Raw genomic sequence first — 26,558 nt, 5'->3', positions numbered from 1 at the left:
GGCCATATTGTCGAGATTTAAAACTTATTCGCGTGGTCTCGTAGCGTTTCCAATTGAAAGCTTGTCAAAATATTGTATCTGCGAATGGGTATTGTATTCTAATGGAAATACGGAAAGTACATTGAGGTGCAACAGTGAACACAGCGCATCTAAACTATTAAGCGATTCACGGTTACCTCACGAGAAACGGTTAGAGACTCCGGCTGCTTCCAGGCAGTGTTCAGCATACGTGCAAGCATAATCCTACAGAGTCGTTCCCTTTATTGCCGTAACCTGCATGTAGAGAGCGACAGGGCGTCAGCGTAGCGTGCTTTCAGATGTGCGCGTTCTCAAACTACTTCTGTCGGGACCATCTTGTTATATGGTAGGACTGCGTGGCTAATGAACTCCAATATCATCAACGCGACATTGTGTAGCGGATCGTGCACCGTTCTAGTTTACGTAGGGCAGGAAGATTTCCGGTGTACTGAGCCGACCAACAACCGATCTCAGAATCAAGAAGGCCCACGTTCAATGTCGACTCATCGACCATTACTAATTTATTTACCACACTTTTTATTATCGTTGTAACTTTCTCGATTACACAGACGCGCGTATTAGGATTTCAACATGCAGGGCGTTCCTCGTAAAATTAGGTAGGCTTCTCCGCAAAAAGTCTCTTATTGTGGGGAAGCCCGCTTTAAAAAAATAACTTTTAGTGAGTTGCACGCGAACAGCTTTAAAAGAGCGCTGTTGTTAACTTGAAAAAAACTGGCATACCGGATAAAATTTTATAGGAAAATTACAAAGGGGACTCTAGCGCTACTGTCCACGGGATCTGCAAGCATGGCAGTTTAGCAAGCATGGTGATGATTGGCAGTACATGGATTTGCGTAAACTTCCTGGAAGCCTAGCCCCGGGCACAAACATCAATAACCCTTGGACAAATAAAGTTTCTTCCTATCCTATCCCATCCTCCTTCTGGTACAACACGGCTTTGCTACTTTGCAAATAGTTGGTTTTCGGCAATATATCGTGTTGTAAATGCAACACTTCGCAACGAATGCGCATGTGAGCGGGGACTCATTGCCTAGCCGTGTTTAGAAAACTACTTAAAAATATAACGGGTCGAACCGGTCCGCGGACCGGTTCGGGGCAGTTCATTTTATTCTGCCCCATGCTGATATGTTGCATAGTACTATCGACTTGTCCGCATGGAGCATGTGCAAGTTTCATCAAGGGGGCAGAGAAAGTTGCGAATTAATTACTCAGATACCGTTAAATTTTCATGTACATATAAAAGAGAGAGGTAATTAGTGGGAATCCCGGCGTCAGCGTGAGGACTGCGTACCTTCCATACGCGTTACTTTGACAGCAGCCGAGTCAGTTAATTTTCGTTTTCCTTCAGGTTTTTACCACAGGACTGGTGGTGAGCCAACTGTGGCCTGTGATCTGTGGTCTACAAGATAGCGCAAGTTCACATTTGATTACACAAATTACAACTTCAAGCTTCTAACCTGCAGCGAAAAAGAAAGCATTTGCCATTTTTCTCAGTTTGCTGCTTTTTTAGAAGCAGCTGAGGACGTTGATGCTTCTGAACGATGAACAATGATGGTTTGTTCTGAATGATACGTCGATCTTTCTTGCGCATCTGCACGTGGTACGTAGTCTTGCTCTGGCTAAGGGCCGACAAATAAGTCGAAAGCACGCACAATGTGCCCCAGGAATAATTTCTACAACTCGAAGGGCATTGTGGTCTGCTTGGCTAACCATCAAGCATGCGTTGGACCATGACACGTAACAAAAGCAGATTTCGCGTGCCGCCTACAACTGTGGTTACCACTCACTCAGAAGGTGACGGCATGCATTAGCAACCGCAGTCTTATGGTTACAGTAAGTGATGCAGCTGATATCGTTGATATCCCTCCTCGAGGACATCGTCTTTTTCGCTATCCGTGTGTAGCTAGTTTATCTAGGCTTAGTAACAAGTTGACCTAACGGCGGGATTGGGAGCGTCGCCATAAACCAGTGGCATAGCCAGGCGGGGGGGGGGGGGGGGGGGGGGGGGGGGCGAGGCGCTAACCGGGCTTCAGCACTCCCCCCCGGGATTTCCTTTTATGCCTCGTACGGCGCCAATGAATTGTGATTTTTGTCCAGTGTACAACTGCACCTGACATTACATAACCATAATACCCAACGGCGAAATTATAAGAAAGACCTGGAAGGTTCTTGGATACCACCGTGTGGGCTTATGCATCATTAGACCCCCCCCCCCCCCCCCCCCCCCCGCTTCGAGTAAAAACTCCTGGCTACGCGCCTGCCATAAACGTTGATTCCGCAGAGCCCCTGAAACAACTTTTCGGCTGCGGAACAGAGCTGGCATGGCCGACTTCAGGAGTGCAAGCGTCCATGTCGAGGGGGCCGTGGTTGCAAGCATATACGGATTGTCTATCTCTATTCTCGCACACAACGCAACTCGTGAGTCGTAACAATCCGCTTGTAGGGCGGGCAAATTGAATAAGTAATTATTCCAACAATCGTGCAATCTATTAAGCACCCGGTTTCGCCTTAAATGCTTGAACCGTTTCGTGCCTAATTGGTAACCATTGATATTTATTTTGGTTCCAGTTCGGTTCTGGTCCAGGCAAGTTGCAAAAATATCGTTTTGGGTTCGGGTTCAGGTCCGCCCAAAATTGCGGTACGGGTACGGTTGTCCGTTCGAGTTCGGGTTAGGTTCGACACCCTGCCTTAGACGAAATATTCGCAGTTGCATCTATCACTCGCACGCGTTATCTAACCACTTTAAAAGCAGAAACAACTGCTTCTCTCTCTCTCTCTTTTAGCTGAACGTCAATGTTCACTGCACTGTACTTAATTTCTCTCTGTTCTTCTTGCTCTTCTGTCAGCTGCGTTGCACTCCTGTATCAGATGATTGTCTTTTTTTTTTTATTCGTTTCTTTCACCTTGCTTAGTCGTTTATCCTCTGAGTTCTTATTACTTTATGGCAGAATTCTGTTAGTGGAAGTCAGTTGTGATTTCTTATATTTCTCGTGACTTTTTTCATACCTTAGACCATTGAACTTTGTCTATAGATCCGTTCGAATGTTTTTGTGAACTTCTTTACTTGAGATACAAAAAAATGAGCGAAAAAAACTTCGACCTTGCCACATTCTTTCCCCGGGATGATTGTCACATACTGTGAGGGGAAACTAAAGAAAAATAGACTGCTCAGTGAGGTCCCACGGTTGTGTGAATGTGTCCTCTCTGCGTGCTATACAGCGACGGGCTAACTGAGAGTACTACACAGCAACTATTAATGGGCGGAAAAACGTGTGCGTTTGTCTTCCAACAACCAACCACAGAGAAAATGACCATTTCGCACGTAATGTCCGCCAATATAAGAGGTTGCTACGGCTGAAGGACGCCTTGGAGAATCTCATAAATAAAAATGTCATGGCCTTGCGCAAGCAATTGAGCTGTGGCCAGCCGTTGTCACTTGGACAAATATACTGTACAGCTACAAAGATACAGTCCTGCCAGAATCTAACGTGGCGTTATCTTGTAAAAAAGATTAATGATTGCATTTCCCAAATTATAGCTCATGTCGTGCGCTGTATAGCTACGCACGGGTAGCTTTCGGGAAGAGTCCTAATCTTTCCTTCTTTTCGCTGTCAGAAGCCTGGACAAAAGATTTATGGCCACAGTAACAAGCGTTTCTGGGAAGGAAAGAATTCTTGACAGCAACTGTTACGCAAGCCGTTTCCTTCGATTCTCAAAGCTGACAACACGCTGTTCGAAGGTTGTGTCATCTTTCCATTGGTATTTCACTTCTTCTGACCACGAGCTGCCCCTTACTTTTTACTCTTGATCACAAGATCAATGGTATCCGGTATAGGAGAACTGATTAAGTTGAAACGAGACACAGAAAAACTAGGCCAGCTTAGAATTCCAGATCGCCCACTGTGAGTTCTTTTCTTTTTTTTTGCAAACCGCCGCTACGAAACGTGGTTCCCCATAGCTTTCCACAGTAACCACTGGGCGAATGGATGGCGCCGGCGTTCTCTGATAAGCAAATATAATAGTCTCATTGTATCCGGGCGGGCTGTTGTCGTTAGAACGCACAAAAAAAAGAATAATAAGAAAAGAAAGTCGAAGAGAAAGAAAGAAAAATAAAGAAGAAAAAGAACAAGAAAACGCCGCACGTATTTTTAACTGCAAGCCGAAATGCGCAGATTCAGTTTGAACATAATGCATAAAAATTTACTTCGCCGGCACAGATGTAAGCAGTTTTCAGTGTCTCACAGTATATACACTACGGAGGCAGATTAGGAAGTACTAAACACAGCAGCTTTCATCTGGCAAGTCTGTTAAACATCAGACATCAAACGTTGCGCTAGAGAACATTTTACTTTCTCCTAGGATAATTTAATGAAAAGCTGCACGGCGAGTTCCTTTCCGCCCTGGCATACCGCGAAACTGTAGTGGTGATTTTACGGAAAGCAAAAGCAATAAAAAAAAAACTTTTTTTGCTCTCATGCCTGCGAGTTAAATCGTCATTATTGTCGATTTCACTCGCAGTCAAGGCGCATCCAGCGTTTAAGTAGGGCTTTTTACTCTCTTGACTGGTAATTTAATGCTTCTAAAGAAATAAATAATTGAGTTATAGTAAGCTTAAACCATATTCTGATTGATGAGTCACATTGTTGGAAGGATAATGTCGATGGGGATTCAATTACTTCTTTTTTGTTCACTTATTACTTACAGTTTTCATAAATTGTTCCACCTGGGGTTCTTTAGGTGCACGTTAAAGAAGCCCAGGTCGACCAAATTTCCGGAGTCCCCCACTACGGCGTGCCTCATAATCAGATCGTGGTTTTGGCACGTAAAACCCCATCATTGATTTTTTTTAAGGTTGTAATACGCAGTAGAACTTCTGAGCAGGGAAATGTAACAAGTGGTGTTTGTCAGTCGGCTATTCCCTTCGTGGCAAAATAACTGGACAGCTGAAGAGAATCTTCGAATGTGAGCAATTCCTGCTCTTCTCTTCTACCGGGCTCAGCCTGGTTAACCTTCCTGCCTTCGCCTTATGACTTTTCTCTCTCTCTTTCTCTCTCTTCTCTTATTTTGCAGAACAAGCGTTACGTGCACTTTGATCATGAGTTGTTTCACCGAAAATGAGGACAGGCCACACGGAATCTGTCGTCGCCATAATAACGAAAACATTTCCTTTTATCAAGCGTTTTTGGTGAAATCAGTGATTTACGACAAATACAAACACCGTGGTTTAAACTGCGTGAATTAGGTCCCTGTAAGTAGCGCTTCTAATCAAGGCATCATCCAACTTTCAGACAACAGGAGACATCCCGTACGTAACACCACTGGCCATTACGTAGAATATAATTGCCAATGAGTAGCCGAGAGACTGACCTTGTGCAAGCCGGTGGAAAATATGTGAATAAATGTACGTTCGCATGTTTCTATAGACGCCTTCTGGTGGCTACAAACAAAATATCTACAATTAAGGTGCTAAAAACAAAACGTTTCACTACCACAGAACTACTTTTAAAGTTCTTTTTGCCTCCTCCCTCAGGTTTGTTTCGTTCGTGTGTCTTCTCGGTATTTTGTGGTCTCAAGTAGGTCGAGTAGGTTGTTTAATAGCATACAATCTTGATTGACGAAGTAGTACGTGCCCGTGAGCGCACCTCTGTTCTGCGTAATAAAATAATAAATATGCCCATAAAGCCAGTACATGTGATGTCGGCTCATAGCTGGTGTTGCGTCCCGAATCGGCAGGGTGCATTCTTTGGCTGTTTCCATCGAGGCAGGCCCTTTCATCAGCGTCGCCCAGACGGTGACAGTGCCCGACACCGATGGTGGCGGGCAAACCAGTACCCGAAATCGGCAGTGCGCATCCTTTGAGTGTTTCCCCCGATGCCACCCCCTTCATCAGCGGCGGCCCACCAGGCGACAGTGCCCGACGCCGACCATGACAAGCTGACCGTCGCGGAGATGCCACTGATTGATTCGAGGGGCCGACTTCGTGAAATTACTGCGGTGGGAACGGCGACTGACTTGGTTTTCCAGATGGCCACGCAGTTGCGCCAAATGCGGGGGCAAGGGTGCAACGTTAGAGGCGGAGTTTTGTGAACAATACGACTCCTCTGATTGGCCGCACCAAGGCCATCAGATTCCCTAGTCGGGTCAACTAGGGAAGACGACTGTTTTATAAGCAGTCACCTTGGGTGCAGTGGTGTGTCCTGACGTGTTCTGATATGTGCTCAGACATGTAGTGAGCTGAGACTTTCAGTGCTCCCCCATGGAGTGGGCTTCCATATTTGGAGACGCTGTAAATATGCAGAATAACCCTTTTTTCTCTCGCTGTTACTCCCGAACGTACTCATCCCTTTGGCTGAAGGATCACCGGCCCAAACGCTACCCTGAGTCCCAACACTGGGTGTGTCTAAATCTCACAAGCCCACACACCTCTTAATGGAATACTCGAAGATATTCGACGGCTTCCTTGATTTCCTAAAGAAATGTACATTTCGGCCACCCCATTATTGGGGCATAGGGTATTCGACCTTCTTGGCGAATGCTCTGGAATGGATATGGATATGAATGGATACACAATGGGTATAGGGGGCTGAAATGTATTTAATTATGTGTCGTAGTTCTCTGTGCATGCACCTGTCATCGTCATCCTTTTCTCGACGAGCATCATACATCGCCTTCGTTCTCGTGATATCACTGCTTCGACGTCTTACACTACCCATCCTATATGATCCAGTGGCTGCATTTCAGCCGTAAATTGGGGAACGTTAAGTGCAAAAACATAAAAGTTGCATGTGACAATTGTGGTGGATAAATATAAACATTGTGTGAGACTACACGCGGCATGAAATGCACATAAACACAATTGTACGCATTGCATTTAGTTATTTCACTGCCTCACTAAAGCTTCGGTTCACATGGCTTCTAACATGTGCGTTGAATCTGCATATTTCTTTTTGAAACTTCTTCAAACTTGTTAAACTTGTTAGACTTGTTAAAACCGCATGTAAAGAAAACATGATATAACATTATCGTTTATATCTTTGCAAGCAAACTACTCACGCGCCTTACTTTTGTATCGTTGCATGGAGGAAAGAAGGCATTACTTGCGCATGCATGTGTCGGATGCACAGATGGCGCCGCTGTCACTTCTCGCAAGACGCAATCGCAACTCAATTTAGCTTCTCGCACGGCGTTCAGACAGGCATAGCTCGGCAGTAGGTTTGTCGATGCGAGCTGGAGTGGTCGTGTTTAAAAGAGCTCACTCTGCCATAGTAGTAGGTATAATCCATCAAACTGAAACCTGTACTCATCAGGAGTTATAAGGCCGACAAGTGTGCAATTTTATGCAGAAATTGCACGCTTTCAAGGTTATGGCACGCCTGAGTTCAACACGTAGGGTCCTGAAACGGCTTGAAGAGACTCGGCCAACGAGATAGAGGGATATCCAACCCCTTTGACTACGGCGGAACGTGTCCGTCTCCACATGGAGCGCAACCGCAGCAACTTGAGGCAGGCGCAGGAGCCCCAACTATCTACGAGTGCAGCGGTGCAGGGCAGTCTCGGGCGTCAACATTAGAGGGGCCATTTCTTTATCCTAGGGCTCAAACACCCTTTACAACACGAACGCGCCCTCTACGAATAGGGAGCGAGCACGATGCAAAATTAGACCCGTAGCACCCGCAGTGTAGCTGTAACATAAGTTAGGCATGTAAGCTTTCTAATGCGTGAATACATGCAACTTGTGTATTTAGTCACGTCACTTCTGTGCCATATACTGCCCGTACACCGGCTGCCGCCCCACTGCGGCTGTGTCTCTGATACGGCCTACCCTGTTGCTGTATTTTTTTTCTCTCAGAAGAAGTGGGTGGAGAGATCCTACACGTTTAACACATATCTCTTTCGATGTCCTGTATTTTTCAGGATAAAAATACTTCAATGACAGAGACAAAAAGGGAGTATACAAAAAATAAAAATAAAGGAAGGTTGACCGGAAGGTATAATCTGGTTGGCTACAGTTTACAACACAGAAGGCAAAGAGTGGAGGGCATGATGAGATAAACGAGTAACATTAAAGGACACGCACACGCACGTACGCGCACGCGCACACACACGCACGCTCGCGCATACTAGGGCTATACGGGCATTGTGCAGTGACGAACCCCAAGCCGGTGCTCCGTTGCTGCAAGCTGGACAGGACGATCCGTTAGGTGCAAAGGCACGTACAGGGATTTATGTTTCGCAACAGTACCACACTGCTAAATACACTGCCACCAGAATAAAAAGATGCATGCTGACGTGCGATATAGTCTCCCATGGCCAATGCATTCGGAGGTGCTCGTCTGCACGCGTGCTATAATAGTGATGGCGAAAACAATGACCTTCAACCCTTCCCCTCCCTTCCTGCCCGCAGCCAAGAGCTGCGGCCCTCCAGGTGAGGTGGAGCATGGGCGACGCATGGGCGCCATGACGCGCTTCACCAGTTCGGTCAAGTACGAGTGCCACGAGGGATACGAGCTGTTCGGCCGGGCGCACCGCTACTGCCAGTCCTCCGGCCAGTGGAGCGGCACACTGCCCGAATGCAGGCGTACGTATAAACTGCAACACCTCAACCAACTGCTATTTCTGGTACGTACTGACATTACGTGGGAATGCAGCTATAGTGCGTGCGAACACCGCTCACCTTTTGGCTATCTTTGTTAGTCAGTTCTTTCAGCAGTTCCAAAGTAACGTATATGCACAATCCTCCTCGCACAGAACGTCTGAAGCGTTACTTGCGCGGCATTACACATGACTGGGGAAACTCAGCTTTGGGACGCGATATTCGGACCCTCATTGTTCCTGTGATGCAAAGCTTTAAACGGCAAGATAATTCAGGCAGACTCTCTTCTTAGCTAACGCATATCGCAGGGCTGGCAACAACGCCCCACATAGCGAGGATCCATGTGAACGCTCATCGCTGGACTCTACGTGGGCGCATTTGCCTTCAGTGGTCTTTTTCGTTTTTTTTTTCTTAAGTTATATTGCTAGAGACGCAACATCTCCATATTTTACCACGGTGTCATAAAAGGCTGACGGAGTATTTGCAGAAAGAGGCCCAAGGTATCATTATTTATATATCATCTTCAATATCCAAGGTATGTCATTTGTTACGGGGATTCGCATGTATACTTACTTTTTTCCGCTGTGACCAGAATTTGCAGTGACCGAACTATTTGGTTGCGTCGCTGCTCTCATTGCAGCCACGAGTTATTTCCTAGAGCACCTTAAAACCTTCAGTCGGCTTACTAGCATACTCTTCATAGAACTGCGAGCTGCGGGGTAATTTTGTAACCTTATAAGGGTGTTGCAAGCTCAGTAAGCGATTATAGGCTCAATAAAGTTGGAAATGTAACATCCGTAGTAGAAATTTGTTTAAATCCTAAGCATGCCTACTGTCATGCACTATTTCAAGGAAGCGACTAAATTCAGGTCTATTCAGGCGCCTACTCGTGTCGCCAGAGTCTGCTAACCACGCAGTTGTGTGCAGAAGTGTCTGCATGCTGCATGGATATCGACTAAAAAGTGTATATTTGATCAGGCATACACGCAGAAGCGAGCAGCAGATGCCGACAGCACTCGCCGATGGCGATGGGCGCTTTGCAGTGTGCGCGCCGCAGCAACAGCATGAAGAAAATGAACATAAAAAAGGGCGTCGAACTTTTGCCGCGCCTTTTTCCGTGCGCAGCGGTGCAATGCGACAAGCCCGAGGACCCGCTGAACGGCCGGGCCATCTACGACCAGCTGCTGTTCAACTCGGTGGTGCGCTACGAGTGCCACCACGGATTTCGCTTGAAGGGGCCTTCCACGGCGCGCTGCAACTCCCAGCGGCAATGGGAGGGCGCACCCACACACTGCGTTGGTCAGTATTGCACGCATGTGAGCCCGTCGCAGTGGCTCGGCGTCTATGGTGTCCTGCTATCGAACGCGAGGTTGTGGCTTCAATTCCCGCCTACAGCAGCTGCGTTCCCAAGGTGGTGGAGTGCGAAATCGCCCGTGTACTCATATAAGTGTGCATTAGAGAATTTCAGTCGGCCGAAATGAATGCGGACATCCCCTACGACATTCCTCTTAGTATAACTTCGGGACGAACACCAGCGATCCGTGAGAAGAGCCGTGGTGTCCGCCAAGTCAGTACGCATGATATGACCAGCTTGTCAGCACTGAGCCTTTTATTTAATTGTGTCGGTTCAGTAACTAATAAATAACGCTCGCAGTGAAGGGCAACAGTTTTGGTCCTGACAAAGTCAGCTTCTTTAGCCTGCAGCAATGTGTACTGTACAAGGCCTTTCTATTATTTTCTCTGACATCTGATCACGTTACAGGAGTCAACGCTGAAGGAATCCCCCGTTCACAATCCGATCCGTCAGAGATGTAAATTATTGATGATCTGAACATAAACTCAAGCTTACAAGAACAGCGATCTTAGTGCAACGAAAAGAAAGTAAGGAAGCGAGAAACGATATGTTAGCACGGGTTAAGGACACAGCTTAGTCATATTCGAAGACATGTGCATTCAATACAAGTTTGAATGAAAGCTAAGTTCGAAGAAGAAACGAAGTGTACAGAGGAAGTTAACACTCGTTCCAGTCATGCGGTAAACGATGGTTAACTGGCCAGAGGAGCCCGAGCAGTGAGACAACACTTGTCAGAAAATGGAGATCACAAGAAAAGGAACGCCCGACAAATGCCGACAAATGCGACCGTCATTATTAAAACCACGGTTTAATTTATGCTCCCGCGATAACGCACGGGTGCCTGCACACTGTGTTCAAGAAGTGCAAAGATTGCGAAACGCTTCCGACCCCTCATTCTCTCACTTCCGCCATTTCCGATGGTTTTCGCACTCCCGCTTTTGTCCTTTTCGCCGTGCGCTATATTCTCTTTCCGAACTAACAGAGTGCGTGCACAGCGCTCACCAGAGAGCGCCATTGTCGGCTCATTGTTTAACACTCTACATTCAGCTGACACACCGTGTCTATATCCATGCCCGATCGCTCTTCTTCGTTCTCCTTTTTTTTCCCTTCTCATCTTGTCGCTCTCCAACGACTGTCCTAGACACCGCTGTTTGCGCCCGGTTGTCACTTACTCTTTTTTTTTTCTGTTCTCACTTTTATTACATTCTTCCCATTCCTCTGTGCCTGCGCAGTCTAAAAGAGGAGGAACAATAATAACCTGTTTGCCCAAATCCAGCAGATTTCGCGCTTCGTTAGCACCACACTCTCGGCGGCGCGGCCGCGCGGACCGCTTGACTTTCTGCCAGCTGTCGAACCTTATTGCGGCCTCGGAAGTTTTTGTCGTTTCTTGTTTCTTCTTTGTGTCCTCCCTACTTGTCCCCCCCCCCCCCCTTTTTTATATATATATGTACTTGCTGACTCTCCGAGTTTCTTTTCCCCGTTTATCGTTGTCGCAATTTAGTTCTCGTTAGGCGCGGAATGAAGTTTAATTATGATAATGCCTCGGCAGTGTCCCCACTTCGTGGGGAAAAAAGTACGACGGGACGACAAAAACGAGGAATGAGGAGGGGATAGCCTGTTTCCGGTAATGACCTTTTTCTTGCGGATGCCGCCGTCGTCGCCGCCGCTGCTGCCCGCTAAATCCGCGGCCCGGCTTGGGCGGATTGCAGAAATGGTGTCTGTCCTCTTCCGACTGGTAGCGGCCATTGTAGCGTGGCGACATCGGCAAGAACTGCTACAGAAAGAAGAGAGCTGCTACGACGAAAATACCAAAGACGATGATTAAACAAATCAAACATAAAGGTCTTTATTGTCCCTTTCTTAAGTCTCCTCGTTCGGTCATGAGCTTAGAGTCCTTCGCGCTGCGTACGCCTCTGCCCCCCCCCCCCCCCCCCCCCATTTTTTGCCTGCTTTTTCGTCATCGCTGTGAATATTAGCTTAGACGTAATTTCTTTTTCTGCCACTTTCATACCTTCGTGTTTTTGTTTTGTTTTTGTTTTTCTTTCCATTGTCCATGCTGTTTCCGTTTTGTCGCTCTAGCCGTAACGGGCGGAGCAGTGGTACGCAATTACCCGGTCGTTATTAGGTATAAGCCTTTCTGAATTGCACGGTCGTTACCATATGAACGTTTATATCCCACTCTTTCGGGACGTTCTACGCGTTTTGCTTATTTGGCGCACCTCTCGCGACACAAGAAGGCACTGGCGCAACCGTGGAAGTCTCGCGATACACTCAAAAGTAGCAATAGGAAATGTGATGACATGCAAGAAAGACTTCGAAACTTTTGGAAGCATGCACAATCGTAGATCACATTCATCAGCGCAACGTACCTTAAGTAGAATCTTGGTACTGCTCCAGAGAGGCCTCTGAAATACAACCTGCTTGAAATTTTGCGTTAGAGCAAAAACAGCGTATTTACTTTATGTTCACAACCACATTAACCGAGCCGACATAGCATCCTACCTACATGATGCAATATGTTACTTCGTGGTTAAGTAAAATGCTATGTTTTAATGTCGGGAGGGTGTCACACGTAAGCCTAGTTGTTTTGCACAAAGGATGTCCACAATTGAGGGGCCAACTTTGATTATAGAAATAGCAACTTGATTTTTCTTGTGCCTCTTCGTGTAGTAAGAATGTGCACGAATTGGCAATTTCTGAAGCATAATCACTCTTCTTACGAGCCTCTTTATGTTTATCATTCGCAACTTCACAACAACACAACGTGAGTAATCAATCAATTCATATGTCCTGTCTATATACAAAAAATCCTACGCTGCCGACCAATGTGGGCACTCGCTGCTGACCGTCTATTGTTGATGTCGAGGAAATGAGGCAGTAAGGTGGGGGGTAGGGGGGGGGGGGGGGGGCGAGGACGGCGATTAAAACAGGATGAATATTTAGGGGAGTGGAAGAGTATAGGGCAGGCTGGGCGATGCCACCTTTGACATTGCTTCCACCGCCATCTCACTTCCCAACTTACAAGCTCGTTTAAAATTTAATTAATCAGAGCCCTTTAATTTTCAATTTGTTCATTGTGTGTATTTTTGTGGTGTTAAGTGTCGAATGTCACGTCCTGTGTGTATAATTTCATTTATCATTGTATTCATTCGGAGTAGCATGCTAGGTGGGCCGCCTGAAAAATCTCTCCAGTTTTATCTCTCAACGAAGAAGAAGAAAAATTCCATACTTCAGAACTAACTCACGCCACTTTGTTTTCTCCTGTTTGCCTCCTGCAGCCCTAGTATATTCCTCCCTCCGGAACGTATGTTTCAAGTTCTTTAGGGGCACTTAAACACCAACGTTATATTAGGCTAGACAGGTTGATTGCGGTTCTTAAACTCCTTGTCGTTTTTGCTTCTATGTCAGCCAAATGAGAGATGCCACTGAAATGCACTGCCACTAAAGGCTAACTTCCAAATTTGTCACTCTCTTACGCAGCGTCAACCATCTTGTAATTGTATGACGCCACAGGTATCGCTATTTTCTTAGAAATTCTTGCCCACTTTTTTGCCTGAACATTGTCAAATTACAGCGTGCATAAACAACGAAGCTCACAGGCAAATTAGCAAACAGGCTCCCTGTCCAACTTGCGAACTTGCCTTGCCCGTCTTTTGTGCGTGCTGCAGTTTAAAGAAGAACAACTACGAACTCAACCAAGTTTCAGTTCTATTGCTTGAAGAGCACACATAAATTACCAGACTGAACATCAACTATTAGCTGTTGTCTCTACTGATCAGTCTTTTTGTTGTCTCTGACGTCACAGGAAGTTCACCATGAATAGCGTCGCCACCCGTCTAACAGCGTTTCGTCGTTTTTTGCATGGGCGCTGTATTAGAGGGCTACGGATTAGTTTTGACTACTTTTCTTTAACTTGCGCCAAATTCTATGCACACGAAGGCTATTGAATTCCGCCGACCCTCGATCGAGGCAGCTGCGGTCGAGATTCGATCCCGCAACATCATAGGCAATATATAACCACTAAGCTACAGCAGTGAGACTAAATCGAGTTTGTCTGTACCACTTCCTATTTATTCTGTGCATGCTGTCATTAGCACAAATCTACGAATGAAGACTGACTTGTTTAGCCCTGTCGAGCAAAAATTAATGAAATCTACTTTGCTACAAGGAAGTAAATGTGTAAACCACGCGCAATAGCAGAATGCGTGCGTATACATTCTAGGGCTTTCCCACCCGAACTTTTAGAGCAATGAAATGTTTGCAAGAAATGTGCGTCTAGCCGGTCTCCAGCTTAGTTGCACGAGAGGCGAGAGCTAGGTGAAAAGCAGAAGACGCCCGAGCTGCGTCGCTGCTTTTGAGCTCTATCTGGCTGAGCGTGTAGGCTTTTCGCAGAATGAAAGCAACTGCCCCACCCGTCCATGCAGAGATCGACTGCGGCCACCCTGGCCACCTGCACAATGGTTACGTGGAGTTTCGCTCGTCGACACTCAACGCCAAGGCCACGTACAACTGCTTCGACGGCATGAAATTCCAGGGCGAGTCCAACACCAGCATCTGTCTCGACACCGGCAACTGGTCCAACCCGCTGCCCAAGTGCCTCGGTAAGCTCTATTCATGGCATAATTCACACCTATCTGCAGACCTCTTTCAGCACAAAATGGTGGCAGAATAGGGAACAAGCAAATAAACAAGAGAGAAAAATTATGCGAGAGACTGCTTTTGAGAGTGAACATTATGTAATGGCTACAACCACGATGAGCTCACGTTTCCTCTGACAAATTCGTTTACGCAAGCACTTCACTACGCATCTATGTCATTTACAATACGTTGACGCTGCATTACGATGTGTACACATTATTTATTCACTTATGTTCTCTATGAGTAGTGTTTGAGGATTATTATTTATCACACGGGAGTTATCTAGCTGAATAAACAAATAAATGTGTCTTTTTACTTTTCTGCATAGCATTGCAGAGCTTGAAATTTCAGTCTCTGCATTTGACCATGACTTACCCGAATCATCTACAAGTATACATAGATGCGTCTGTCAAAGTAGACGAAGACCGCTGCGAAGCTGCATTCTATACTTAGGGTTGTTCGTTTTCGGGTTTTAAATTTTTTGAAATTCGGGGCTAAAAATCGGGTGCTATTTTTCAAGCTGATAATCGGGGAGAAATCGGGTTTTTTGTGGAAACATTCCAAAATAAGGGTTTTTTCGGGTTAAATTTACAAATGTGCTAAGTAATACATTATATTCGGGCTTTTTTTTTTCCCGGAAGGTATCACGAGCTCCTTAACAGTAACGTGTTAAATTTAGGGATCTGTCTCAAGCTGGTAATCGGGGGTACGTCAGGGTTTTCTAGCAAATACTCCGAAGTTGGGCGTTTGTTTGGAAATGAATGAGTAATAATGACAGTAAATAGCAGTGATAACCTCTAGGAAATGAAACATTTTATTCACGAAAAGCTGGTCATCAATTTTTTACACATCCTTGTTAACATACAATATCATCTGCATGAGAAGCATGTCGGTCTCCATCCGAGACCTGTCTGATCTTTGAAAGTATCTCAGCTGACAGAAAGTTCTCCCCACATGACAGCTTCCATTAGCTAGGCACAACTATGTCAGTGCAGGATTTGCAAGCCTGGAGTAGCGAGTGGCAGAGTCATGCCAATTCTCAATGACTTCGACAGCTGTGTTAGCGGGACTTGCTTCCAGTAAGTACTGGTTAAACTCGTCGTGAGGCGAACCCACGTCGTCGGGCACGGAATGAAGAGAGGTCGGTAGTCATCAAATGACTGGCTCAGCAGACGCTTCTGGAATGGATCCAAGACGGCTCCCAATTTCCATAATGTTAGCTGGTTTTCATTTTTGTCTGAGACGTTCCATTTCACAGTGTAGGCCATATATAACCACTAAGCTACAGCAGTGAGACTAAATCGAGTTTGTCTGTACCACTTCCTATTTATTCTGCGCATGCTGTCATTAGCACAAATCTACAAATCTATTGGGTATAGTAGCACAGGAGAGTGTTGATGGTAGGCACTCCAGTGATGTCTGGGGTTACTAATTCAGAGTTAGGCGCACTCGTTGGGCGGTTCGTTGAGAGCCGTGTAGCATTCACAGTGCTGCACGCAGCTTATGAAATGAAGTCTATAGGTCACTGGAATTCACGTAAGCCAACAGGATCTAAATTCGTTGTCCCGAGGCCGAGTATCTTGTGCGTGTGTACCGCAAAGTCCGTGCAGCGTTAAAAAACAACAGGGTGGTATATGGTTTTGGAATTCGGGGAAATATCGGGTTTAACCCGATTTTCCTGAAATATGTGCGGTGTGTAAAAATCGGATAAAATCGGGTTTTGCCCGAAAACGAACAACCCTATGACTATATTTGATATCTGAGATATACGTTGTCTAACCGTCTGGACTGTATAGGCCCATCGATAGTTGTGGAAACCGTGGCAATAGCTGCTGCTCTACACAATGTAAAGACTTTGCCTCTACATAAGGTGGTTCTTATTATGGACTCAAAGGCTGCGTTGCAACAACTCTGTCATTGTCTCCTGTCCATCAAGTTCCCGCGCAAATCCCTAGCCCACTTGAGAAAACTCGGCAACAAAGGCTTCACAGTAAAGTCTCAGTGAATTCCCTCCCACATTGGTATTGCTGGCAATGAAAAAGCTGAGACTACTGCATACTCAGCACTCTATCATCCTCTAAAGCCAAGGCTCTAAAGAGTAATCAAGTTAAAAACCTGACATTCGTAATCACTTTGGGTCGCTTTGGGTTCCATCACATATACCCTGCGTAACCAAGAGATTTCGTCGAGAGAAACCATCACTTCTATATCGTATAACGACAGGATCTGCTCGTACGCAAGCATTATTTAAGACGGGGCGTATCAATTCTCTAAACTGTATGGCATGCGACGAGACTGGAGGCATTGAACATTTTCTGTGGTCGTTCCCCAAAAAATCAAAGCCCCTTTCTTAAAGAAAGATGATTGAACGCGAAGCTTTCGCCCATGCGAACTGAATCAAGGTCAAAGTCCAAAGCCAACGACCATGCAACGAACCCAAGAAATGCTGAGCGGCCCGATGCGATGCATATGTGATTTGATTGCTTGTTTAGGATTGTACTTTTTGAACCGTGAAGTTGTATGAAGACACATTTCGTTAAGTTGCATAGCCTTTATTTTAGATCATGTAGCCGTTGATTACACGCACACACTCACACTTTCACGGACGACTATACATTTGCACAGTATTGCCTTGTGATCACTGTGGTAGACGGTCAGAGGCTCTGCCGTTGCCGATACACGGGATCAGCCTTACGGGCACAATCGCGCTCGTTGTTACGTTCGCGTACGGCAACCTCTTCTGCCGTGCGCTGCACCCATAACCAACCCATGATGACGGCCGGGAACGCATTGCGTAACGCGCGTAATGCAATGCAGATATATACCGTTCGTGTGGGTAGCATGGCGTTGCAGTTCCTATTGTTCTTATCGGTACAACTGTGAATGTAAACTGTAGTGTTTTACGATACGTATGTCGTGCGTCGTTTTTCTATTGTGGGCGCAGATAGTCCCATTGTGTAAGTTGACTTTTCTGCAGTGCGTTTTCGGCGCTCACGGACGAATCAGTGAGACATAGAAAGCTTCGCTTTAAAACCGAGATTAAAGGAATGCTCTTCTGGAGAACCGGCAAAAAGAACATTCCGCCTGCGTGCCTGACACCTTGTATTCCCAGAAAAATCAGTTATAGCCTGCAAAGAAGGTTCACGTCTTCTTAGTACATTTTAACGCGAAAGCGTTAAAAATGCGACCCGTGTCGCAAAAAATCCGCCGTGGGTGTTGGTCTCGGCGTCGACGTCCGCGGCCAAGAAAATCGTCCCCCACCCCCACGCAGGCCCTCCGAGTGGCGCAGAGGCGCTGGTGAACTGATGGAATTTCTCAAAGCAAAAATGCGTCAAAAAAAGTAAAGTACGTCGTAACCACAACCTACAGACGTGATAGCGTCGGACTTTAATTTTGAATATACGAGAAAACATAATTATCTTACGCGGAAACTCTAACACAGGCCCCTTTTCCAGCATTTCTACCACTCATACAGCGGCGCTCCGCGGTTTGCTCCTTGCAAAAATGCCATCCAGATGGCGCTCGCTTCCTCGGCAGCCGCATGCGGAGGCGAAGTTGGAGAAAAAAGAAAGCTGCAGTTGCAGGGAAGCCTGATAAGCAGCCAGGGATATTTGAATGCTATCGCGTTCTACTCTTACAGGCGAAGCTTCAGCATCCTCCAATTTTTTTAAAGAGAAAATGGTTTAATGGGCATGTTATGAAACACCGCAGTGGTATTGTAAGAGACGCTCGGGCGGAGCAATGGCCAGCCTTGATCGCCAGGCTAAACCCGCCTGTTGCTACAACCCACCCCCATCACCACCACATAAATTCCTCCGCGAGGCGCATGCGAAGGCTTGCGTCTAATTACCTCGGAGCACTGGCATCGAGCTTAATAAATGCTCCTATACTGTGCCCTCACTTCAATGGAATTGCCGCGCTGCTGTGTTTAGAACACCTGGCCTGCAACCCTAAATCCATGGGTGCAATGCGTGTTCGGCTACATAAATTTTTCATGCGAAGCATTCTTTGGCTCATTCCAGGCATTTCGTGGTAGGTAGGTAGGTAGGTAGGTAGGTATGTAGGTAGGTAGGTAGGTCGGTAGGTAGGTAGGTAGGTAGGTAGGTAGGTAGGTAGGTAGGTAGGTAGGTAGGTAGGTAGGTAGGTAGGTAGGTAGGTAGGTAGGTAGGTAGGTAGGTAGGTAGGTATATTCCTGTATCTCTTCGTTTAGGGCTTCTTCGATAAAAGTTGCAGTGGCTTAGCTCGGCTATGCCAGGATATACGTAGCGTTAGCAAAGGTTCAGCTCATTATTCTTAGCTTTCCTGGTTGTCTAGATTGTCAAGGATTAGCTTGATTGTCATGCTTACTGCTGCTCCAATGACACACACGCGGTATACGTATTATGTGGCACATGTATTCATTCCTCCTACGCTCAACCGCTAATTGCCAGGCAACTACTTCGGGATCCGATGAGTCAAGCTTCTCCGTTCTTCTGCGTTGTTGAGCAGCATTTGCGCTCTCCTCAGTGTTGCCAACCAATTTTTGGGAAATACCCTACGTCACAGTCAAAATTACCCTACTTTACCCTACATAACTTTTTTATTACCCTACATTTTACCCTACGCCTAAAATATCACAGCGTAATAATAATAAATTACAGACTATACTTCAAAGTACGACGGGATAGCAGTGCGGTGGCGCTAAAGTCGGTAGCGACGGTCATCGAAATATTTAGCAAAAAATAAAAAGCGCATATCAAAAGCGAGCGTACGCGCCTTAGCGCACATCGTCTCGCAGAAGTGGAGGGGAGCGAGTGAGAGAGAAATTAAAGTCTTTATTGAGCAAAATATAGTGGTGTGGCTTCCTATTCCGGTGTGGGTTGTTGTGTTGCATTTAGGAAGTGGCCATACCAAAAAAAAAAAAAGATGTCGCAGTTTTACCCGAAAGGCGAAGCAACAATTGCGATAGCAAATTAGTAGAGAGCTATACGGAGTAAAGATAGTAGTTTTATCAGCTGTATAAACTTGGGACATGCTGCAGCACCAGCGCAGAGCTGTTGTCGACGCCGTCGGCATTTTGCCCGCGTTCTCTCCGAACGCGCGCGGCGTTGGTGACTGCTGCGGCTCGGAGGTTTTCGACAAGATCGGAACGTGACACTCGTCGAGCAGCGTCGGAAGTCTTTACCACATTCTCGCCTCGCAGCGTTTTTTATATAATTATGCATTTGGTGCCGCGGCTAAACGTCTGCTCCCCTCCCTAACTCCCTCCCGTCCTCCCACGGCCTTTCGCGCGACGGAAGAAGTTGTGTTTGCTCTATTTATACATGGTGATTGTAAGAGGCGCTTAATTCTGCAGCCCTTCAGGGAGCACGGCGCAGAACGCGCGTCTGCTCTCCGTCATGCGTTCGCTCCCCGTGAAAGCACGCGTCCCTCGCGCGCTTTCACTCGCACATACAGAATACGGTGCGCGGCGACTATTTCATCGCCGTTGTACGTCATGCGGAACCTCAAGGCGACGGCGACGCCGATGGCAGAAATCCGCTTTGAGTATAAATAATAAGGCGTAGCAAATTAAGGTAAGCAAAGGCGGCCATACCAGAAGATCGGCGCTCCGCGCCGAGCCGTAGCACACAGCTCCGATTCTGACGGCTCCTAAACTGTCTATAGGAAAATGATTGAAAGTTGGGCGAGGTGGTTTGGTTTTATGATGTAAAAGACGGCGCAAGGGCAAACCAGGGATAAAGTGAAGAACAAGACAATAAAATACAGTTGGAGTTGAGCACCCTTCTTGATTTTTCTGAAGAAAAAATGAAGCTAGCACAGATATATGTGACGTCTGATCTTTCGGCTCAGCCCTATGCTGGTGAGATGTGAACAGCTCCAATTTTATTCAAAGAAAGATTTAGTTTTCGTATCTCTTAAGGAGTGTCAAGAATAGCGCCTTGAGGAATGTCGCGTCGATTGGCTAGTTTTTAAGATCACTCGTCAACTGTTCTTTTTTAGCTCATTGTTTACGAGAAAAAAGTGGAAATTACCCTACGCCTGGTAAGAAAATCGCATTACCGCCCTACTACCCTACGCTGCCTGAAAAATATCGAAAATACCCTACAAGTAGGGTAATTACCCTACGGTTGGCAACACTGGCTCTCCTTCTCCATGGCTATACCACACTGGCAAACGCCAGTCAGAAGCGCAGCGGCTCCAGCGCAGTGTCAGACGGCGACTGCGCAGCGAGCGCGCGCCGGCGCCAGTGCGTCTACCACGGCTACGACGTCACTCCTCTGGAATGCGCAGACCGGCGGCGGTGAGTCGCGCGCGGCGGCGGCGAGGTGCGCGAGAGGTGCCGGCTCCTGTGGCTCCGGTGCGCAAGCCGTGTGACATCACTGATCCTTGCGCATGCGCAGCACGGCTCTTGATGTGCCGCGCGAAACGGGCTTGGCTAGGCCAGTGTAGCTAACGCTACAAAAAGAAAATTCAAGTGTCCAATTGTGGGATAGAACCTGCGACTCCGAGCACAGCAGCCCGATCCGTAAGGCCACAATCGCACCCTCGTGCCAGCGACAACTAGCTCTTTGAGACGACATTCGCGTGCTTGTAGTAACATAGCACGAGCGAGCTCGAGAGCACATGCGCATGCGTCACGTTCCAACATTCCTGTGCATTATGAGCGGGAGCGTGCAGACCGCGGCGGCTTCGGGATCCGCCCGCATACCCCGTTCCTATCCTCACAGCAGATAACGGTACGAAGACGAAGTGGGACATTGTACCACCTTCGGGATCGGCCAAAGTCGTAACGCAACAGGTTGTAATGTTTGTTCGTAGGTAGTATGCCGTCGCCGTCATACTACCGCCGTTGCCACCGTCTTGCTTCTCACGTCAGAATTGTAGCGATTTGGGCCTGTTGGTTGTACATCGGAAATACTTTGAAGCGCAAATACACAGACACACAAGAGAGCACATGAGACACAGACGAGCGCAAACTACCAACAAGGTTTATTGACCACCACACGTGTTTATACTATGTTCCCCTTACCGCTGCACATGCGCACAGTGCCTTCTAAGAAAGGACAGCTCTTTATCGGACAGATGTACAGAAGGAGTGCTGATACAGGCTGAGCCTAATGAAGATATCTTTTCAGCTTCTATTATCTCACGGGTGAGCCTATGGTCACTTCTGCTGACAACAGCACACTTTTCAAAAATAGGTCTACAGTGACAGTCTGTTAGTAATTTTCTGGAACTCCTGACCTTTTGTCTAAAGTCAACATACATTCAATGGAAAGGGAAGCCGTACCTTCAGAAAAAAGGCATATGCATTGGTTCATGCATAGCACCGGCTCTAAGTGATTTGTTTTTGGCCAGATTAGACAGAGCAGTGCTGCGCTGTTTGGAAAGCAAGCGTGTAGCTAAAGTCTTCCGTTACGTTGACGACTACATTGTTTTCCTTGAGATGGGCATTGATGAGATGCAGGAAAATGCGCTTGTCGTTCTCGAGACGTTTAAAGACTGTTTTGAGTCCCTTGAATTGACGCATGAAATGCCCCGTAACAGTACTCTTAAGTTTCTTGACACTAAGATTGTTTTTAGATCGGACAAAATCTGTTGGTGCCATGAACAGCGAAGTAATAAGCCGATTTTGCCCTATGCCTCGGCACATTCTAAACTGGTTAAAAGCAGAATCATCAATTTATGTTTTTTGAATGCAGTTAAGAAATCGTGTTCGCATCAGATGCAACCAAGTCTTCGCTACCAGGTGGAGCGATTGGTACAAGCTGGATACCCGTTGCATGTGCAGTGCTCTGTTGCAGAATCTTTGCTCCGAAGATTGCGCATGGAGATTAATCGATCACAGGTTTCATCCCCCAACACGCATCAGAAAGTGGCTGTCATCCCTTATATTCATGGGCTGTCACATAATATCAAAAAGATTGCAGGCCGCTCGAAAGTTAATGTTGTGTTTTCGGCACCACAAAAGCTCATTAAATTCTGCAATCAGAGGTACGTTCGTAATCAAAGAGGCTGCAATAAGCAGCACAAAGACCCTTTTGTTCACTGTACTACTAGTGTAGTCTACAGTATCCCGCTAACATGTGGCAAGCAATACATAGGGCAGACGGGGACATGTTTGAACGAACGTTTGAAGGAACACGCGCTAAACGTAAAGAAAACGGCACGTGATGGTTGGTTGGCGATGCACTGCAGTTCCCGTCAATGTAGACCTCTTTTTGAAAAGTGTGCTGTTGTCAGCAGAAGTGACCATAGGCTCACCCGTGAGATAATAGAAGCTGAAAAGATATCTTCATTAGGCTCAGCCTGTATCAGCACTCCTTCTGTACACCTGTCCGATAAAGAGCTGTCCTTTCTTAGAAGGCACTGTGCGCATGTGCAGCGGTAATGGGAACATAGTATAAACACGTGTGGTGGTCAATAAACCTTGTTGGTAGTTTGCGCTCGTCTGTGTCTCATGTGCTCTCTTGTGTGTCTGTGTATTTGTGCTTCAAACTATTTCTCACGTCACACAGAGGCTCGCGTAATACACATAACTGCTTCCTTTATACAAACAAGTTCGTCTATCTGGTAATACTTTGAAGACTAAACGATGCTGAATAGCCAGCTGCCAGTAAAATGCTTCGCACAACATTGATTTTCAGAGTATGTGAAATCTGCGTTCTTTTAACAGTGGAGCTGCTAAAACTTTTCGTTTCCCCGCGTAGCGTTCGCAAAACCTCGCCTAGCGATGAAGTCACTGCGAACAGCTGCGCCTCACTTCGCCTATACTCGCGGACAACTTTCTGTGGCAATGAAGGGAAAGCTACGGAGATAAAGCGCTCACAAGTGAGAGCGCTTCTGAAAAGAGTCCCCTGTTTAAATCCACGTTAGTATAGGCTGGAGAAGAGAAAACATAAACACCTTATTAGAAACAGCTAAATAATACAGAACACAACACGGAGTGTAAACGATTGCTTATTTTGCGGTTTTCCCCTTCTGCGTCTCGGCAAGCGCGAAACCGTCGCACGTGGAAACTGCGTCGGTTCAGCGTCTGTTCCGAGCAACCAAAAGCACTGTCAAACGCTGCCGGACTACTTGGCGCGGTAACACATGTGCAGCAGCCACGCGCCCGTAGCTTTCCCTTCATTGCCACAGAAAGTTGTCCGCGAGTATAGCTCCTCCGCCGCAGCGCTAGCGATGACGTCATTGCGCACAGCTGCGCCTCGCTTCACCTTGCGATAGCCAATCGACAGCAAATCAATAGCTAGTTGATAATCTATCAATAATCAGTAAATTCTGGAAAATGCTGGGGATGACTTGGTAGTGCTTAGCCTAGCCCAAATACGTGGCCAATACCTTGCGATAGCCAATCTATAGTCAATCAATAGGTAATCGATAATCAATCAGTAATCAATAAATTCCGGAAAAGTATAACCCGTAAGGCCAGGACCAGCTAGGTGCCGATCAGCTCCGCTGTTTCTTTAGCCTTGCGCCACTAGTGCAAGCTACGCTACTTTTGCTCAGCAACATGTTGTAGTGATATACCGACTGGCTTATTGTAGCTTGGGCAGGTGTTATTATAACTGGTGGGAATTGTGTCAAATTAGTGTTACGTGATAAGAGAAGTAACCTGCAAAGGTGTGAAACAGTTTCATCGAAACCGACCAACTGCAATATTGAATCACATTTGAATTGAAGTGAAATTTGAATTGATTGAATTGAATTTCCGGCGCTTTACTCGGAATAACATTGCGAATGATGAGTCATGTTAGCAAACTGGCGGTGCGAAATGGGCTGAATGGCTTGCCGGTTTTTCTTGCGGTGCGTTTGAACTCGTCCACTCCGTTCGTCTCGCTTTTCTAATTCTGTGACTTCATGGCTAATACCAGCTCGGGCCGAGAAATTAATGTATATTAATTTCCGAGACTAGTTATTCTCCTCCAATTTCCTTCACAACATCACTGCGAATGTCAACGCTTTCTGTCCGGTGATATCTCGAAATAATCGTCTATATACTTTATAGTTTGGTCGCAGTTTGGTCGGAGTCATAGTTTGGTCGCCGCAATTTGCGTTGGATGATGTCTGCGGCATACTACACTCTCGTATTCATGGTTAACGATCATGACGGGCCACGAACTCTCCTACACTACATGGTGCTTCGAGAATTCGGCCCTCCGCTCCCTGCAGCCTCTTTCCCTTCACAAGAGAAAGGGCTGAACGTTACATCTCCATAATCGTTTTGCCGCTTGCATTCGGACCCAGTCCTTGCAGGCACTTCGTGATACAGCCATGCAAAGTAAGAACCCTCACAGCTGCGCGTCATCCGCCGCTGCAGGCTATGAAGTGGAACCCGACTTCAGAGTTTCTTCCGCTTCGGTGACCACTTGGTGGGTTTAGTGCCACCGAAACCTGCTCGGCTCTCAGAAGCGCGCCCTCCTTTAGTCTGTCCACGCGGAATTGATGTTTCGAAAGCGGCGCTGACAAAGCTTCTCCGCGCGTAGTGTTTAACTTAATCGCGAACGAATCCGTCCAGGCATTCAGCCGAACCCTTTCAAGCGCGGTCGTAGACAAAGGACTCCTTCGCACGAGGTGCTGCGGAGCGCGCTTGAAACAGAAGCGTGCCGCCTGCTTTCGGGTCAGTTCACCGGTCCATTGTGTACCCGTGAGAGCTTGTGCCGGACGTAGCGTATAAACGCGTGGAAAAAAAGGTAAATCCATGGGGTCGCTGCGTCTTTGATATTCTGCAAGCGAACAGTTCGCCTCCTGCGCTTAAATGCGATGCATGTGTTATTGCATTGCGCACTTGTAAACACGAGTATTCTTCGGTATGTGCCTAAATGATACTGTAGTTGACGAAACGTAATGGAGCTGTATATAGACGGAATTATTTCCGCAAATGTGAAGTAATAAAATGAAATATGCGTGAGATACGCTCAAGGCAAGTGCAATTGCCATGCCAACATATTTATTCCGGGGCATCACAACCATGAATGTATACTGTGTGTGGGAACTTGCATACAATTCAAGCCTATTTAAATGAGTATGCTTTATAAGCGAGGTTCTGAGGACAGCACTGACGAGCTGTCTGTATATATATACTCGCGCTTGGGCATCAGTACGCAAGGCAGATCCATAAGGCAGAATAGATGCCGAAGAGGAGCTGGAGGCGACGTCGAGAGGATGGGAGGGACATGGACGTAACGCCGAAGCTTTACGATATGATGCCAATTTGTGGAAAGGGGGACAGTATAAACACGCAAATGATTTGATGTTCAGAAACAATGACTCACTAACGTTTCCCACTTTCGCATCTTTGAAAGTGCTAAACTGTGCGGGCGCCGGACATGATGCGTATACAGTGCATTCAAAAGATCAAAAAGTAAAACAAAAAGGCGTTCACAAGCTACGCGAACCGCATCTGTGCAGAGCTGTATTATTTGTATGGGCGGACACAAGTCGCGGGCGCCGGCGTCACAAAGGCGCAATTAATTAACCGAAGGTTGTTAATTAGGCTTTTCCCAGGGCTTTCAGGTTTATTACAACAAAGATTATGTCGATCGTTAACGGAAGCAAACGCAGCCAACTCGGAGTGCACTTTTTTTTTCTTTATGAGCGCTAGAAGTGAATGATACACGCTTCTCTTGAAGTATGTTGTTGCGATACATGCCTTCTCTTCAGTTATACAGGAAAGAAGTTAAACCGTAGTAATATGCAGATCCTCTAAGTCTGTGTGCTAGCGATTAGGTTACTGCGTATGCTTGAATAGAAAAAAAGCGTAACTTGGTGTTATTTCGCAATTCATTATTCTCAAGCCTAAACAACACAAAGGGAATTGTGTAGGTTTATTCGATGATAACAACACCTGCGTACAAATACACAAAGGCGAATATACTCCTACGCTGACTGCGCACACAACTTCCGCGTCTGAAACAGGCGTGTCATCAAGACACACACACATACACACAC

At 46.6% G+C, this 26,558-nt stretch overlaps 1 protein-coding gene across 1 annotated transcript in view; it reads left to right on the top strand.

Annotated features, from left to right (window-relative positions):
- Window positions 1-26,558, top strand: part of LOC119436382 (sushi, von Willebrand factor type A, EGF and pentraxin domain-containing protein 1) — a 696,898-nt gene that overhangs the window by 479,943 nt on the left and 190,397 nt on the right. The window contains exons 7-9 of the mRNA XM_049657392.1: window positions 8,444-8,617; window positions 9,758-9,931; window positions 14,411-14,587. Coding sequence (XP_049513349.1) covers window positions 8,444-8,617; window positions 9,758-9,931; window positions 14,411-14,587 — 525 coding nt within the window. The remainder of the gene's footprint in view (window positions 1-8,443; window positions 8,618-9,757; window positions 9,932-14,410; window positions 14,588-26,558) is intronic.

The sequence above is a fragment of the Dermacentor silvarum genome, chromosome 1 (genome assembly GCF_013339745.2).
Source record: "Dermacentor silvarum isolate Dsil-2018 chromosome 1, BIME_Dsil_1.4, whole genome shotgun sequence".
Lineage (NCBI taxonomy): Eukaryota > Metazoa > Arthropoda > Arachnida > Ixodida > Ixodidae > Dermacentor > Dermacentor silvarum.
Note: the sequence above shows the minus strand (reverse complement) of the source record. Positions and strands in the feature narration are given on the sequence as shown.